Here is a 16,683-nt window from a genome sequence, read left to right on the forward strand (position 1 = left end):
CTCAACCCAATAGACTTGTTTTTCTGGGGGCTTCTTCGGTAGGTCTCTGAAGTGGGTCATGATGGGCACTATTGTCAGGAAGGGGACCAGCTGATTGACAAAACCATACCATGACCAGATCTCAGATATTGTGGGCTTTTTGGGCATAGAAAAACTTTTGATGGCAGAAAAACAATCTTCTGAAGGCTTGCAGGACGAATTCCACTTCTTCCTTGCAGAACTTGAATTTTTCTGGTTTCAAAGTGATACCTTTATATGCACAGATTACGAGGAAGTCATACACATGCCAAAAGGCCCCTAATACGCTTGAATCATAGAGAAGTGTGTCATCCACACACTTAAACTTCCTGGGTACTTCTCCAATGGCATTGAAACGGTGTGTATATGCATCAGAGGCAGAACAATGACATTGGTGTCCTTCGGTATTGATACTTGACCTAAGGTGTGATGAATTTTGTTAGGGGTATGCTTTCCTTGTCCAGTTCTACCTGGTGAAATCCCCAATAGGTGTCAGCCACAGTCTTGTATGAGCAGTAAGGGTATGGTGGGTCTCCCTTCTACAACTTGCGTTGAGTTTTTGATAGTCAACCGTACGCCTTGGTTGCCCCAATTTCTTGGCCACGACCACAATATGTGAGCACCATTTTGTGGGCTCTCCAGGGGGAGCTCGCTGTAAGACCCCTCTCTTGAGTTCCTCCTCCAAATGGGCTCTCACCTCCTTTACCCAGTGCTTAGGTACTGACGCAGGTGTGTGGCAGGCATAAGGAACTGCATCAGGTAATAAGTGGATACGGTGGGGCTCCCCATTTACTACCAGGAGGATTTCTCTCTCGGTGTTGAAAATAGTACTTGAAAAATGGGCTAAAGGAAAAGGCAAAGGCAAAAGCAAATTTTATTCTAATCTGGTAATATTACCCTCAATAGGGGGAAACGGAATCAATGACGGTCTCGTAGGTTGATCAGTTGCTTCGGGTAATGTATGTGTTGCACTTGCTGAAGGGGGCATGTTTTGGAAACATTTCTGACACAAGACCAAGGTTATTGCAAGCGTCCAAGGATAAATAAAAATCAATGGAGGACTTTACAAAGTATGCTTCCTGGGTTGTGTGCCTCTCCTTGTATTCTATGGTACAAGAGGTCAATACTAAACACTTCAGATGTAGGTTGGCATAGTCTTGCCATCCTCCCTTCAACCTCAACTTAGCGGGTTTCATGATCAACGTTGCAAAAATAGCGGGTCCCGCAACACAAACCTGGGCATCAGCTCGTACACAGGACCAAGTTGGCCAAGCATACATCGACACGAATAGTGGTTTGTGGGGACAGCCCGTTCCGCATCCTACCCTCTGCCGCTACAACAACTGTGATCACTGCACTCACTATGTCCAACTCCGCTGCGAGACCACTAACGATATTCCTGGTGCTCCACTCTCTGCAACACTTCTTCAGGTGTCCGGTTTTACCGCACCCATGACATGTCATTTTTCTCTCGGGACATGAGGAATACCAAGGGTTATGAGGAGTGACACAATTAAAGCAGGGGCGCGATTGTACTCTTACAGGGGTGCTCCCGTCACAATTACAAATGGCGGCTGCCACATCGGGATCCTCCTTAAACACAGCGGCAGCAGCTGCTTTAGGGGATCTGCTAAGCCATGCTCTATTACTAAGGGCGTCATCACACGCGGCCCCAAATGCAATGCACATGACTCTAAGGGAGTCGATATCACGAATAACATTGCAAGGTGGAAATACTTGCCTTTTGAGCACTTTATCACTTAGGCCTACCATGAGCTTATGCAAACGGTTATATTCAGATAAATCATGATTACAATTAGGACATGTGAATGCGTACGCTTTATAAAATAATCATTAAAGGACTCACTAGGCTCTTGGGGCAAATAGAAAAACTCTATCCACTGCACTGCTTGATTAGAAGCTTTTACTACTATTTGCTTAAACTCATTGAATGCCCCTCCAGTAGACAGGGCACTCCACTGGGCGTCAGTACACCTAGAATCAAGGGCACATTCCAATATTAGGACACAATGCAGCCTTATGTGATGAGCTACCTTCGTAGGCTTCAATTTGCATAGCTGCAATCAACGATCCATTGACTGTTTCCAAGGCCTGAAGGCTGCAGGGGACACCTCAGCCTCGCACTTTTCTGGAGCCGCTGTCGAAGGGATGCTTGGTTGGGGGACCTTACTACCCCGGAGTGACAACGCTGTTATCTCAGCTTGAAGATTTTGGATAGCATTGCAACACATGGTGAGCCTACAGCATGGAACCCGGCAATATCCTGATGCCGGTTCCTGAGATTCCTGTCCTTGCAATCCTGCCCCTAGGGGATGTAAAAGAGGGTCATCTCGGCGGTGGTGCCATGTTGGATCTAAGGCTAGGTGAGATCAGGAAATGATAGTCAGCGTGGTTTCATATCTTCATTACAACTGATTCTCAGGGGAAGGAAGTACATATAGCCCGTGAAGTGAACAATGATGTCACTTATGTGAGTGGCGCTCAGGCGCTACAAGCAGCCTCATCTTAACAAATCTTACAATATGTATATACATACATACATACATACATACACAGCATATATGTACTATATATATGTAATACAATTACAGACATACACACACACACACATATATATATATATATATATATATATATATATATATATATATATACATATATATACATATATATATACATATATATATTTATATATATGTGTGATATATGTGTGTATATATGTATGTATATATATATATATATATATATATATATATATATATATATATATATATACCTCTCAATATATGTGCATATAATATATAAATGTATATATACTAAGCATATTTAGAGTATATATATATATATATATATATATATATATATATATATATATATATATACATATATATATATATATATATATATATATATATATATGTATATATATACATATATATATATATATATATGTGTGTGTGTGTGTGTGTGTGTGTGTGCACATATTTAACTTGAAAAAAAACTTAAGTACTCGATAATCTACGAACACAGGTACCTATTCCAATTATACATTTGAACTCCTTATACCGAGTAATGCAAGTGTACCAACCGTGTGTCACACGATACAAGCATAATATATACAAAATAATTTATGTACGATCGTGTGACACACGGTTGGTACACAAGAATGTTTTGTAGTGAGCAAGCTTTTAGTATAACGTGTGGACAAAAAAGTTGTTTACATTGTGAACCACGATTTTTGTTAGATAGAGTAACTGACAGAATAGGTTGGGAGATGCTGTCAAATAATTAGAATTATTCGATGCAAGATATAAACACATGCGGTTAAAATGTTTTGATTAATAAACATGATTATATCGCTTTTATCTCGCATCGTAAGCACTCTCTAGACCTTGATCCTTTTCCTTTGATGAAGAAATTAGAATGAAACACTATTTTTTCTATTTTAACTTCTCTCATTATCTCTTCATTACCAAATTCCCTTAAAATATACATAATAACAATTCAATAATATATCATTAGGACTCCTTGTTTATAGTTATTCATTGATATTACATCATGTACATTAGCTAAAACTCTAAAGAAATTATTTTCATTACATTAATCACTTAACGCTATTTTTGGTTTGCTTTACTTTTTTCAGGTTTCACGTCTTCTCTGCTTCACCTATCATCCATTACATTTCCTCCTAAAATTTCTTTGTAAATGAATTAATTCCATTCTAATATCACCTATACTAACACATATCTTTATATTTTTTTGTATCCCATACTATTATTAGTTACCACTTAATCACCAGTAAAACTCACCCCATTTAAAGTCAATTAAAAAACTTAACTAAAATCCCACCAATATTCAGCTGTTTCATTTCGTCTTTTCCTAGCAATGAATTTTTTCTTCTTTCTTTTTTTTTTTTACTAATAGATGCTGAAACGACAAGGATGCTGTGTGTTAACATTAATCATTTATGACCAAAAACCAGAATAGTTATTTATGTACCTGGTAGATAGATTACTTATGTGTGTCACCCTCTGAAAACACTAGCTTCAATGAGACATGGGCATATGGTACATATGTATGTATGTATGTATATCAGCCAATGATTAACATAAATAACAGAAACCCTTACCTTAAAAATTCATCATGATTTTGTTGTAGTTTTCGATGCTCTTTCGTTTGCCAAAGCTTAAAGAGTTTTAAAGACGCCTCAAGATCGTTAATTCCCTCAAAAATGGCGTTTGCTGCATGAATAAGTTTCATCTGTTCTGAATCGACCGGTAAGTTGGGTTCCAGGCAGCCCAATCTTCTTCCTAAAGCTACCAGACTGACAGCTGATAGAAATATCGTATTAGAATGAGGGTTCATTACGTCAGTGGCTAATATTCTTTGTAGTAATATTTTTAGAATCCTACAAGAAGTCCAGCCCACAAGTGGTTGGTAATAAATGAACAGCAAAGCAAGTGAGAAGAAATGGAGTATATCCAGGAAATTAGCGTGAAAGTAACATTTTACCAATGGGTTAAATCCATTACCAAGGGGGCTAATGGAAGTTGTATGTTTCAAGACTTAGTACTTTTCGACGAGGATCTAAATCACATTGCCTTTTGTTGGGAAATCAAAACTACCTCTTCAAGTAATTATGCTGACGTCACTTAAGCAGTATGCTAACATGAACCTTGCTTTGGAAGAAATATGATACTTGCCAATGACGGGCCCTAAATAGATCTAAGGAGTAATGTCTCAGCTTTGTTTGGGTTTAGACTCAGGCCTCATTGACTCTGTAAATATTCAAACTTACAGCGAATGTTTTTTATGTCGAACAGACTGAGATACGTCTCTTTTATAGTTTATTTATAAGAGACCTATTCTAATGTTATTACTGTTCTTAAAATCTGTTGGTTGTTCATTACATCTCTTGTAGTTTATTTATTTTCTTATTTCCTCTCCTCACTGGGCTATTTTTTCACTGTTGAAGCCCTTGGGTTTATAGCATCCTGCTTGTCCAACTAGGGTTGTACCCTAGCTCAAAATAATAATAATAATGATTACAAGGTATTTGTTTACAAGAGCACGCTCTCCATTTACTCCCAAATTAAGCAGTCCTGCAGCTCTCCTCTTTTTGTACAATAATTAGGAGGTTCTTTAAATGGGGGAAAGCAGAAAATATCAAGATATGTTGAGCAAGGGAGGAGTGGTTATATATATATATATATATATATATATATATATATATATATATATATATATATATATATATATATAAACTTCTTGCATGGTTTCCTCACTAAACAACATGGAACTAACATCGTCAACATAGTCAACCTAACAGAAGTTCGTGATGCCAGCGTGCATGGACAGAAGTTCGTGATGCCAGCGCACATTTGATATATATTCAAAATATAGTATATACTACATTAGAAATGAAGTAATTACTCAATAGTGTCCATAATATATACAATTTCAAAATAGTGACACTTTTGAGTAATTACTCCATTTTTAATTTGGTACATATTTTTGATATACGGGATATCAAATTGACGCTGGCATCACGAACTTCTGTTTATGTATGCTGGCATCACAAACTTCTTTTAGGTTGACTATGTTGACGATGTCAGTTCTAGGTCGTTTAGTGAGGAAACCAAGCCAGTTTTTTTCATAACCCCTTCCCGCCTTGCTCAACATATCTTGCCAGTTTTTGCTTTACCCCCATTCAAAGAACTTCCTATTTACTGTACAAGAAGAGGAGAGCTGCAAGACTGCATAATTTTGGAGTAAATGGAGAGCGTGCTCTTGTAAACAAATACCGATAATAATAATAATAATAATAATAATAATAATAATAATAATAATAATAATAATAATAATAATAATAATAATAATAATAATAATAATAATAATAATACATATTCTTGACCATATTAAACGTAAAAGAATACTTGATTAAAGAAGATCATATAACATTTCTGATGAACCAAAGCCGGATAAATCTATCATTGTAAAAATATTGTCAACAACAACCTGATCACAGATCAAATGAATAAGTCAGGACTCCAGCACCAAACACCTAGGACACAAATATTATATGTAGGAGACGTGTCTAAAAGTAAAATCAGTTTGTATAGGTGTCAGTCTATTTGGATGTCAAGGTTGTCTTAGATGTAATTTGTCAAAGGTGAAAATTCATGAAAAATACTAAATTGTTTTCCTTTGGTCAACTGCTTGATACCATAAATCCTAAACAGTTACCCTTGCTAACCAATACCGTAATTGAATTTATCTGGTTATGTACTAAAAAGTACAAGATTAATTAACGTTAACGATAATTTCTATGTACCAACCTATAACAGAGATTTCTGTCAAAGCCATTTTACAAATATAGAATGAAGCTTATCTGCTTTTATGAATCAGAAGTCATAGAATTTGTTGTTTGAATATGAAAATAGCTAGAAAAATTCGTATAAAACCCAATTAGAAAAAAAATCAATAAATAACATGTTTTGTCCATCACTATTGTTTCTGAATATAATCCATTAAAAGACGGTTTTTCATTATAAAAACACACTTAAAATTATATTACCTAGAACTAATTATAATACAATACGAAAATTATCCACGTTCAAAATGTATTGTATTTCATTCGGGATGAGCATCTACAAATAATTTATAAGAATTTATAAGAATTTAAGAGCATTAAAATCTAGTCTTAATACGGTACACAAATATACATTTTTCAACTTCTGTCGAAATATTCATTGGTAAAAAATCAAGAGAGTAATCTGCACAGCACTTGTTCCGTTCACTCTCATACAATGTTTGTATTGCTTTTTTTTTATCTCTGGCTAACCTGTTTAAGCTTGCCATAGCACGTTTTAGTTTGTTTGAAATTTCGAGACATTCTTGCACTCAACTGCTTGTATATAGGATTGTTATCTGTTGAATAAACTTTACTTGCATTTACTTCGCCTCTCTGTTAGCACCTAACAAGCACCTCACACAAATCTTAATTTATGTCTCTATTCTGAGAAATGTTCTGGAAACCAAGTTGATGTCAATATAAAAAAAAGAATGTATTCAATTAACTATTCCATGTCTCCTCTCGTAGGTTCACGTATACATTATGTTTATTCTGTATTGACTTTTGTAACTTTAACCACATATATACGTTTGCTCACACTAGCACGTAAAAACATAACACACACACACACACACACACACATATATATATATATATATATATATATATATATATATATATATATATATATATATATATATATATAAGCGTGTGTGAGTGCGTGCATCAGTTTCACCAGATAACCATAGGTTACATTCTCTTGATTTCTGTTGCACACACACATGCATATATATATATATATATATATATATATATATATATATATATATATATATATATATATATATATATATTTATATATATGTATGTGTGTGTAATGTATTTCTATGTATGATTAAATATATATATATATATATATATATATATATATATACATATATATATATATATATATGTGTGTGTGTGTGTGTGTGCGTGTGTGTATGTGTGTGTTTGTGATGTTTGGGTATGTATATATTCACACACATACACACACGTGTATATATATATATATATATATATATATATATATATATATTTATATATATACATATATATATATATATATATATATATATATATATATATATATATATATACAGTATATATACATATTTATATGTATATATTTAGATATACATACATACATACATACATATGTTGGAAAAAATCAATGTATGGCAGGTTAGATCATAACTTACATTCCAGAGCCCATTTATACAGCTCTACTTGAAAGTCCTCAGGCATTTCACCGTGCTTATCTTGGAACGCCGATATTCTGGAAGAAAAAAAAAAAAGAATAAAAGGATGCTAATTCCTTTTAATTCCCCCTATCACAAATAATATTGTCGAAGCAGAATTTATTCTATTTTCAGTAGCAGTATAATAGTGCAGTGATCAACTCTAGCTCTATTTTTTATAATTATCTTTAGAATTAATTTTTTTAATTTATGTCCACTATATAGTTTCTATGAAAGATTCAATTGCAGATATGATTACCATTCATTGTTTTTATATAGACTTTTTTTACAGGATATCAAAATATAAGTATTAAGATTTTTTGCTTCTTATCATTCAAAAATACAGTTAGTTACAACTGGGGAGTCATATTACATTTTAAGTATACTGTACCAAGATAGCAACTATATTCCAAAATAGAATTTCGTTACTTTTCTGAAATGTATATGAAAAAAACAATGCATTCGTGACAATAGTCATCTGTATAACTAAACCACTTCCTTGAACGGTAACCAAAACAAATAAGTAGTTAAACTTCATAAAAGTATATAGTAATGAATGATATGCTAGATTTGGTGATAACTGAATTATGACATATAACGACGAAGACATCAGGATGAAGACAGGAAATAGAAAAGGGTTATTTTCAACATTTAGAAATGATATCAAATCCAAGATCTATAGACCTTGATGAAATCTATATCCTAGAATACTTTTTACGAATTTGATTTATTAGGTTGGGAAATATAACCCAACGTTGGGATCTATGAGGCCATGCCGTGTCCATATGCAGATAAGAGAAAACCCTGCAGTTGCTCTATAAAATAAAAGTCAAGAGAAGTTGATCAGCAAGATTGAAGGAGGCAAGAAGGGAGGGAAAGTAGTTAAAATTATTAACATTACCATTGTTATTATTGAAATTATTACTGCCATTATTAAAATAATCAAAATTATTACTATTACTATTATCAATGCAATTAAAATTATTGTTAAGGGTTTTAAAAATAGTTATGGGGTCACGGTTATTGATAGAATTGGGAAACTCATCACATATGTGTAACGCAAATTTACGTCGAATGACTTACTTTCAGATTCAGTGGAGTTTTCATTCAATGGATTGAAGTGATATAATCCCAATTACATTGTGTATTATACCTATTGTTCTTAATAGTTATTCAAATAATATTGGCACAACATCCTTTAATATTTCCGATATTCACATAGTGTAAGTTCTTATCAATGTGTCACATCAGAACCGAAGATTCATCGCATAGTGTTTATTACGTCATTGAATGGCCGCGTTGATAATGCATTTCAATAGTTATTGTAGGCTACATGAGTGAGCGATTTTATTGTCTAATTGATATGAACACAATCTCCTTTAATTTCACTCGTAATTACCTAATAAACAGTACTTGTTCCTCCCCCATGCTGTAAGGGAATGACTGGTTTGAGAGGTCAAATATAATATGTTTAAAGTCTTGTTATCTAATGTGAAGCCACACCAATAACTAAAATGGTCTTGAGAAGAAGTACCACATTCAAATCTTTTAGGGAATCCAAAAAAATATCAATCAGCTTTTTTTAAAAATAAACGCATAGACCCTAAAATAAAATTTGTATTTTTATCTTAGCTATTGGATTGGTAGATATATAAAAATTGACATCGCATGGGCATACCTGAATGAGATCAGATTCTATAGTTTATTTATTTCCTTTCCTCACTGGGCTATTTTCCCTGTTGGAGCTCTCAGGCTTATAGCACCCTGCTTTTCCAACTAGGGCTGTAGCTTAGCTAGTAATAATAATAATAATAATAATAATAATAATAATAACAAATAAACTGTCTTCTTAACACTCATATCTTAATTTATGTATCGATTTTAAATCTAGTGCTAAAATAAAAAAACTAAAAACTTCAAGTACCTGTTCATGAACTCAAGAGTAACCTGATCCATTTCTGGCAGATATGCGTTTATGTTTCTAGGTTTCATCATGGGAGTTTGCACACGACTTCGGACTCTTTTCCATTCTTCACCATTCCTGCATTAACACAAAATGATAACATATCGAATTTAATTTACAATGTATTTCATATAATGGAAAATCTTTTTTATAGATGCATGTACTGTTAAATTATATACAAATAGCTCAACTCACTCTGTTATCAGTCCTGTTTTTTGCTCGAAGTAGTTGTCTACGGCTTTCAAACGAGCTAATTTTAAAGAGTCAAGGGGTGGCCGAATGGGATTGTCCATTGTACTCCTTACAACCATTTCACAGTCGTCAGGGCTTGTTACAACAACTAAATTAGGCATTCCAGGGGCACTTATTTTTACGATAGGACCATATTCTGCCATGACATTCTTCCAGAATACGTGCAGGGCCTTTTTATCTAATTCTGTAAAATAGAAACTTTTTAAGATTTAACAATCACACGAACTTACTATATTGACAGATCAGAATGTTTTTTTTTTTTTTTCGTGTGTGTGTTTTTTTTTTCTACTATATATCACGGTACCGTCTCACCTTTGTAAATTTTACGAGAGAAAATAGAGCCAATTAGTGGAATCTTTCTGGGCCCAGGAATTTCTGCTGCTGGTTTCACTTCTGATTGCGACATTGATGTTTGATAGCAGACAGGTGGTAAGAATTTGACAATTGGTGGGAACGTTCCTTCTCTTGCCAGAGCCACCACTTTGGAAAGTCCTTTCCTGCATGCGTAAGCCATATTGTACCTCTACTAAAAAAATTACAGCAATAGTTTAAAATGCTGATTACAGATGTTTTAAAATAAGAAGATGTATTTAATAAGAAGCCAAGGAGAAAATAGTGTCATTTAATATCTAAAACAAAAATAATCATTCTTTTTTATATTACTTTTTATCGTGCCAGAGATTTATATCCTGAGATCATTATCATATTACAGAGCAGCCTGAGTAATCTCCAATCATATTATTATTATTATTACTAACTAAACTACAACCCTAGTTGGAAAAGCAAGATGCTATAAGCCCAAGGGCTCCAACAGGGAAAAGAAGCCCAGTGAGGAAAGGAAACAAGGAAAAATAGAATATTTCAACAACACCATCAAAATAAATATTTCCTATATGAACTATAAAAACTTTACCAAAACAAGAGGAAGAGAAATAAGACAGAATAGTGTGCTCGAGTGTACCCTCAAGTAGGAGAACTCTAACCCAAGATAGTGGTACAGAGGCTATGGCACTGCCCAAGACTAGAGAACAATGGTTTGAATTTGGCGTGTCCTTCTCCTAGAAGAGCTACATACCATAGCTAAAGAGTCTCTTCTACCCTTACCAAGAGGAATGTAGCCACTGATCAATTACAGTGCAGTAGTTAATCCCTTGGATGAAGAGGAATTGTTTGGTAATGTCTGTTTTGTCAGGTGTATGAGGACAGAGGAGAATTTGTAAGGAATAGGCAAGACTATTTGGTGTAGCCTATGTGTAGGCAAAGGAAAAATGAAGCGTAACCAGAGAGAAGGGTGCAATGTACTGTCTGGCCAGTCAAAGGACCCCATAACTCTCTAGCGGTAGTATATCATCGGGTGGCTGGTGCCCTAGCCAACCTACTACCTTACTGTAACTCTGGATATTCAGATTTAGGCTATATGCGGCTTTAGTATTTAAGAAGAAGGTTTGACATATCAAGCCGTTTCTTAAAGGCAATATACAATGATAGTTTCCATATGGATACTCTAGCCATAGTTAGTCGGCTCCTGGTCTGTTTTGACTTTCTGTACATATGCAAATCAGCATATACTATACATGGCAGCGTGCCTTTAGATTTCACGTTGTGTGCCATCTTTAATCGACACATGAAATCTCTAAGGTTGTTTGTCAAGGACAAAGAACTCCAAGGGCCCAATAATTCCGGTTTTTATTTTAACAATTCATATGCTTTTATTATGAGGCCAAATTTTCTATCGAAACTAAAAGATTTAACTTAGTCATATCTGAGATTATCTTAATCTTGATGTATAAAGTATTGATCAGTAAAATAGTACAGAGTAAATAACTAGAGAGAAACCATATATCATTGCATAAATAATGATTATCATATGTGAAATCATTGCAGTACAAGTACCCGATTACCCATAACACTTCAATCATCTTTTTGATCCGGTAAAGCTTTCTTTTGAAGTTTGAAGCCACCCTTTATTATTATTATTATTATTATTATTATTATTATTATTATTATTATTATTACTATTATTATTATTAGATCAGCTACAGTCCTATTGGAAAAGCAGGATACTAAAAGCCCAAAGGCTCCAACAAGGAAAGCAGCCCTGTGATGAAAGGAAATAAGAAAACGGATAGAATAGTGAGCCCGGGTGTACCTTCAAGCAAGAGAACTCTAACCCAAGACAGTGGAAGACCATGTTACAAAAGCTATGACATCCTAAGACTAACAGAGAAAAGAGGTTTGAATTTGGAGTGTCCTTTTCCTAGAATAGCTGCTCACCATAGCTCAAGAGTGTCTTGTACCCTTACCATGCGGAAAGTAGCCACTGAATAATTACAGTGCATTGCAGTAGTTAACTCAATGAATAAAGAAGAATTTTCTGGGTTATCTTAGTGTTGGCCTGCTTATGTTGAAAGAGGAGAGACTATTCAGTGTATGTGTGGGCAAAGCTAGAATGAGCTGTATCCAGAGAGGGGTCCATTGTAATACTATCTGTCCGGTCAAAGGACCCACTAACTCTCTAGCCGTAGTATCTCAACGAGTGACTGGTGACTTACCTAGCCTACTGCCTACACGTCCCTAGCGTTTTGATATAATTCACTATACAAATTTCACATGGATTGAGTACATTTGTTTCCCTTGAATAGCAAGCGATAAGTTGATTTCTCTTTCAGGGGATTTTAATCAGTTCTGGGAAATCAAATTTTAGTCCGAAGGAATCGAGTCCAATTGATTTACCGCCCAATTTCCATAACTACCATGTTATCAAAAGTTTTTGAGCGGGTTTTGGCAAAATGTCATAATAGGTTTGTTGAAGGTAATCATCTGTTCCTTAGTCTGCGATTTGGTTTTCTAAAGGCCTTGGAGAATGTGCTGCCCTTCTTGTAATCTCCAATGCTGTACAGAAATCCCTTGATTGTGGTCAGGAAGTTCGTTGATTGGCCTTGATTTTAGTGGTGCCTTTGACAGTGTTACTCATAAGATCCATGTTTTCAAACTCAAACAGCTGGGAGTGAATGGGTCGTTTCTTAGCATCATTATTGATTTTTTAGTAATAGATCGCAGAGTTGTTATTGGTGGGCACCATAGTGAGCATTGGAATGTAATATCTAGTGTTCCTCAGGATAGTGTTCTTGGCCCATTACTTTTCATACTATATACACATGACATGTGGTTTGGCCTAGGAAACAAGCTTATTGCATATGCAGATGATGCTACACTCTTTGTATCAATTTCATCTCCTGAATGTAGATCTGAGTTTGCTGAATTCCTTAATAAAGATCTAGTTAAAATTAGTGCATAGTGCAAATTACGGGGCATGAAGTTGAATCCTAACAAAAGTCAAAGAATGATTGTAAGTAGATCAAGGATATTGGCTCCTCAACATCCAGATCTCAGCATTGATAATGTCTCTTTAATTCTATGTGACTTTTAAAATTTTAGGTGTGATTCTCGACAGCAAATTTACTTTTGAGAAACACATTAGGTCTGTGTGTTCTTCAATTGCACAAAAAATTGGCTTATTGAGAAAGTCTTTTAAGATTTTTGGTGATCATTCAATTCTGAAGAAGTATTCTAATTCTTTCATTCTACCTTGTTTCAAGTATTGTTCTCCGAGATCTCTGGTCTTCACCTGCTGATTCTCATATTACTTTGTTGGACAGGAACTTACGGTCTATTAGATTTTTATTCCTCATCTAGATTTTAACCTCTAGCACTGTCGTTCAATTAGTTTGCTATACATGTTGCATAAGAATTATCATGATTCTGATCATCCTTTACATACAGATCATCCTGTACAGTTTCATCCTGTTCGTAATACTAGGCATGCAGTTAATTCTGATAGCCAGGCCTTTTCCATCATGAGGTTCAATACCACGCGGTATTCTAGAAGTTTTATTCCAGCTGTGACCAATTTGTGGAATGATCTTCCTAATCGGGTAGTTGAATCCGTAGAACTTCAAAAGTTCAAACTTGCAGCAAATGTTTTTATGTTGAACAGGCATAAGTCTTTTAATAGTTTATATATGAAATATCTATTTTGATGTTGTTACTGTTTTTAAAACATTTTATTAATTGTTAATTATTTTTCATTTCGTTTATTTATTTCCTTATTTCCTTTCCTCACTGGATTTTTTTTTTCCTGTTGGAGCCCTTGGGCTTATAACATCTAGCTTTTCCAACTAGGGTTGTAGCTTACCTAATAATAATGATAACAATAGTGATAATAATAATAATAATCAGCATCCGTACTTCCATTGTAAAGTGTGAGTATAAATCTCTTTCCTTTCTTGAATCAGATTGTTGATCTCTTTTGTACTTACAACTGAGAACAACAAACTTCTGCGTATCCATTCAGTAAGTCAGTGGCAACTGAAAGCTTTAAGTTTTACCCCGTATCAAATTCATTGTGTGTTTATCTTCCCATTCAGTAAATCCTATTTGCTTGCATCAGAGAAAGAACAAGTTCCTCTCCGTGCCTTTTATCGATCGCGGGAATGAGTTATTATTCAACGCCAGTCAATCAGTGTACATTGCAAGGTTATGTTTACATCAGAAGTCTTCCATATGTAGGTTCTAAAGCTTTTAAATATGCGGCCCCAAGACTATACAATAAGCTCCAACTGGACATTCAAAGGATTGAAAATATTAAGGTTTTCAAGAGGAAACTGAAGACTTTCTTGTTTTCTTAGTGCCTCGATGATGTGGATTTGGCAATAAACAAGAAATACGCGGTGTGAAATGCTGAATGCCCTAGAATGTATACGATAAAAGGAATTATGAAAGGTACTGGTAAATAGTAGGGTTCTCCTTCAGTATTGGAACAGAAAAGCAGCCCATAAAGGAAAGTAAAAGTAACGAACATGGTTCAAACCTGTTCAGTTGTCCTTTTCCTTGAAGTCATCAACTGTCAGATTTCTGAACAAAATCACCAATCATTGAGAGGTATTTTAAATAAAATGAATAATGATCAAGAGGATTCTTTTTAACAAAAAATCATAGACAATTATTTCTGAACAAACCTCATAGCGAAGTTACGAGACTTCAAAGGTCACGTTTGTTCTCTCTCTCTCTCTCTCTCTCTCTCTCTCTCTTAATGGAGACATGCTTGCTCTTCGCATAATGATATTGGTTTGTGTTTATTATGGAATATTCCTGAAAATGAATGAAATTTCTTGATAAAACGGCTGCTGTTAGAATCAATGTCACATATAGAATTATAAGCCAGGATGACTTATAATTCTATGTGTGACATTGATTCTAACTCAAGTCTGTTTTAACAAAAAATTCCATTAATTTTCAGGAATATTCCATAATAAACACAAACCAATATCATTATGCGAAGAGCAAGCATGTCTCCATTAAGAGAGAGAGAGAGAGAGAGAGAGAGAGAGAGAGAGAGAGAGAGAGAGAGAGAGAGATTTATCTAGAAAATTCCATACTCATATTTAGTAATGAGACTGGGGGTACCTGTGCAAACTGGAATAGATTAGAAATTATCTACCTAGGACTTAAAAAAAAATTTGAGGTGATTACTGTCTGATAGTAGGAGATAACAAAAAAATCACATTGTACTGCGTTTGACATGATCACATGCTCATGAAATACATTACCATTATAATTTTTCCCGTTTATTTTAGTATTTACTTATATATATAGTCATTGATTTTATTACATATATTTACGCTAAAGACTACGTCATAATAGCCAGAAATTCTCTTGCGTCGACAAGTTACCAATGCGAGGATTCTTTGATATGATATGTTCAGGTATTAGATAATTTTCAATAACATCACCCTGTCATTCTGGAATCAAAATGATATCGCTTACCTACAGAATTCCCCTAAATAGGAAAAGAATATACCAATAAATATGTTCGGCACAAAATGGCAATGTTACAGTATAGTCACAGTTAGTCTAAGATTTCGTCATTTATCCAACGTTTTCTTCACCGTTAACAGACAATTAATCCAACATGGCGTGTCTTTTGTTCAAGGCTTTGCTCATTTATCATACACCAAATAGGCTTTTATACACAATAACTGACGAGTTATGTCAATGACAATTATACCGGTCACCGTTCTAAAGTTGGTATAGCTGACTGGCAAGATTCGGTGGGAGTCTGGGAGTGTACACATTCAAGGACACAATTAATGGCTGACGACGCAACGGGCGAGTTGCCAGTGCGGTGTAAACGCTTTGTCAACATTTCATCGGAAAACTTGTTCATTAATGTTTGTTTTGAAACATTCCAAGCCAGAATGACGATAAAAGTTAATCCTTGATTTGGCTACGTATTTAATATTGAAATACTGGCCAAGTTGCAACCCTAGATAAGATAGTAGAATGCTGGTAAAAGGCGCCAACAGTGAAAGCAGCCATGTGCGGATAAAATAAAAGGCTTGATTGTTTGTGGTGTTCTCTATTATAAAAGTAGCTTAAATGTAATTCTGTATCATCAGACTGAAATTCTATTAGAAGGTCTGAATAAACGTGGTAAATGCCTGGGGCATTGTTTAATGTCAAATTCAGTTAATGAATTATGTCGTTTACAATATCAATAATACAGTATATGGTAG

The 16,683-nt window shown here is 34.6% G+C and overlaps 1 protein-coding gene across 1 annotated transcript in view; it reads right to left on the reverse strand.

Annotated features, from left to right (window-relative positions):
* LOC137647040 (probable cytochrome P450 49a1) overlaps positions 1-16,257 on the reverse strand; it is a 22,261-nt gene extending 6,004 nt beyond the window's left edge. The window contains exons 1-6 of the mRNA XM_068380176.1: positions 16,183-16,257; positions 10,421-10,631; positions 10,052-10,292; positions 9,818-9,934; positions 7,855-7,931; positions 4,169-4,370 (exon numbers count right to left, since the gene is read on the reverse strand). Of these exons, the coding sequence (XP_068236277.1) occupies positions 4,169-4,370; positions 7,855-7,931; positions 9,818-9,934; positions 10,052-10,292; positions 10,421-10,631; positions 16,183-16,242 (908 nt within the window). The 5' untranslated portion in view covers positions 16,243-16,257. The remainder of the gene's footprint in view (positions 1-4,168; positions 4,371-7,854; positions 7,932-9,817; positions 9,935-10,051; positions 10,293-10,420; positions 10,632-16,182) is intronic.
* Positions 16,258-16,683: the final 426 nt, after the last annotated feature.

The sequence above is a fragment of the Palaemon carinicauda genome, chromosome 9 (assembly GCF_036898095.1).
Source record: "Palaemon carinicauda isolate YSFRI2023 chromosome 9, ASM3689809v2, whole genome shotgun sequence".
Classification (NCBI taxonomy): domain Eukaryota; kingdom Metazoa; phylum Arthropoda; class Malacostraca; order Decapoda; family Palaemonidae; genus Palaemon; species Palaemon carinicauda.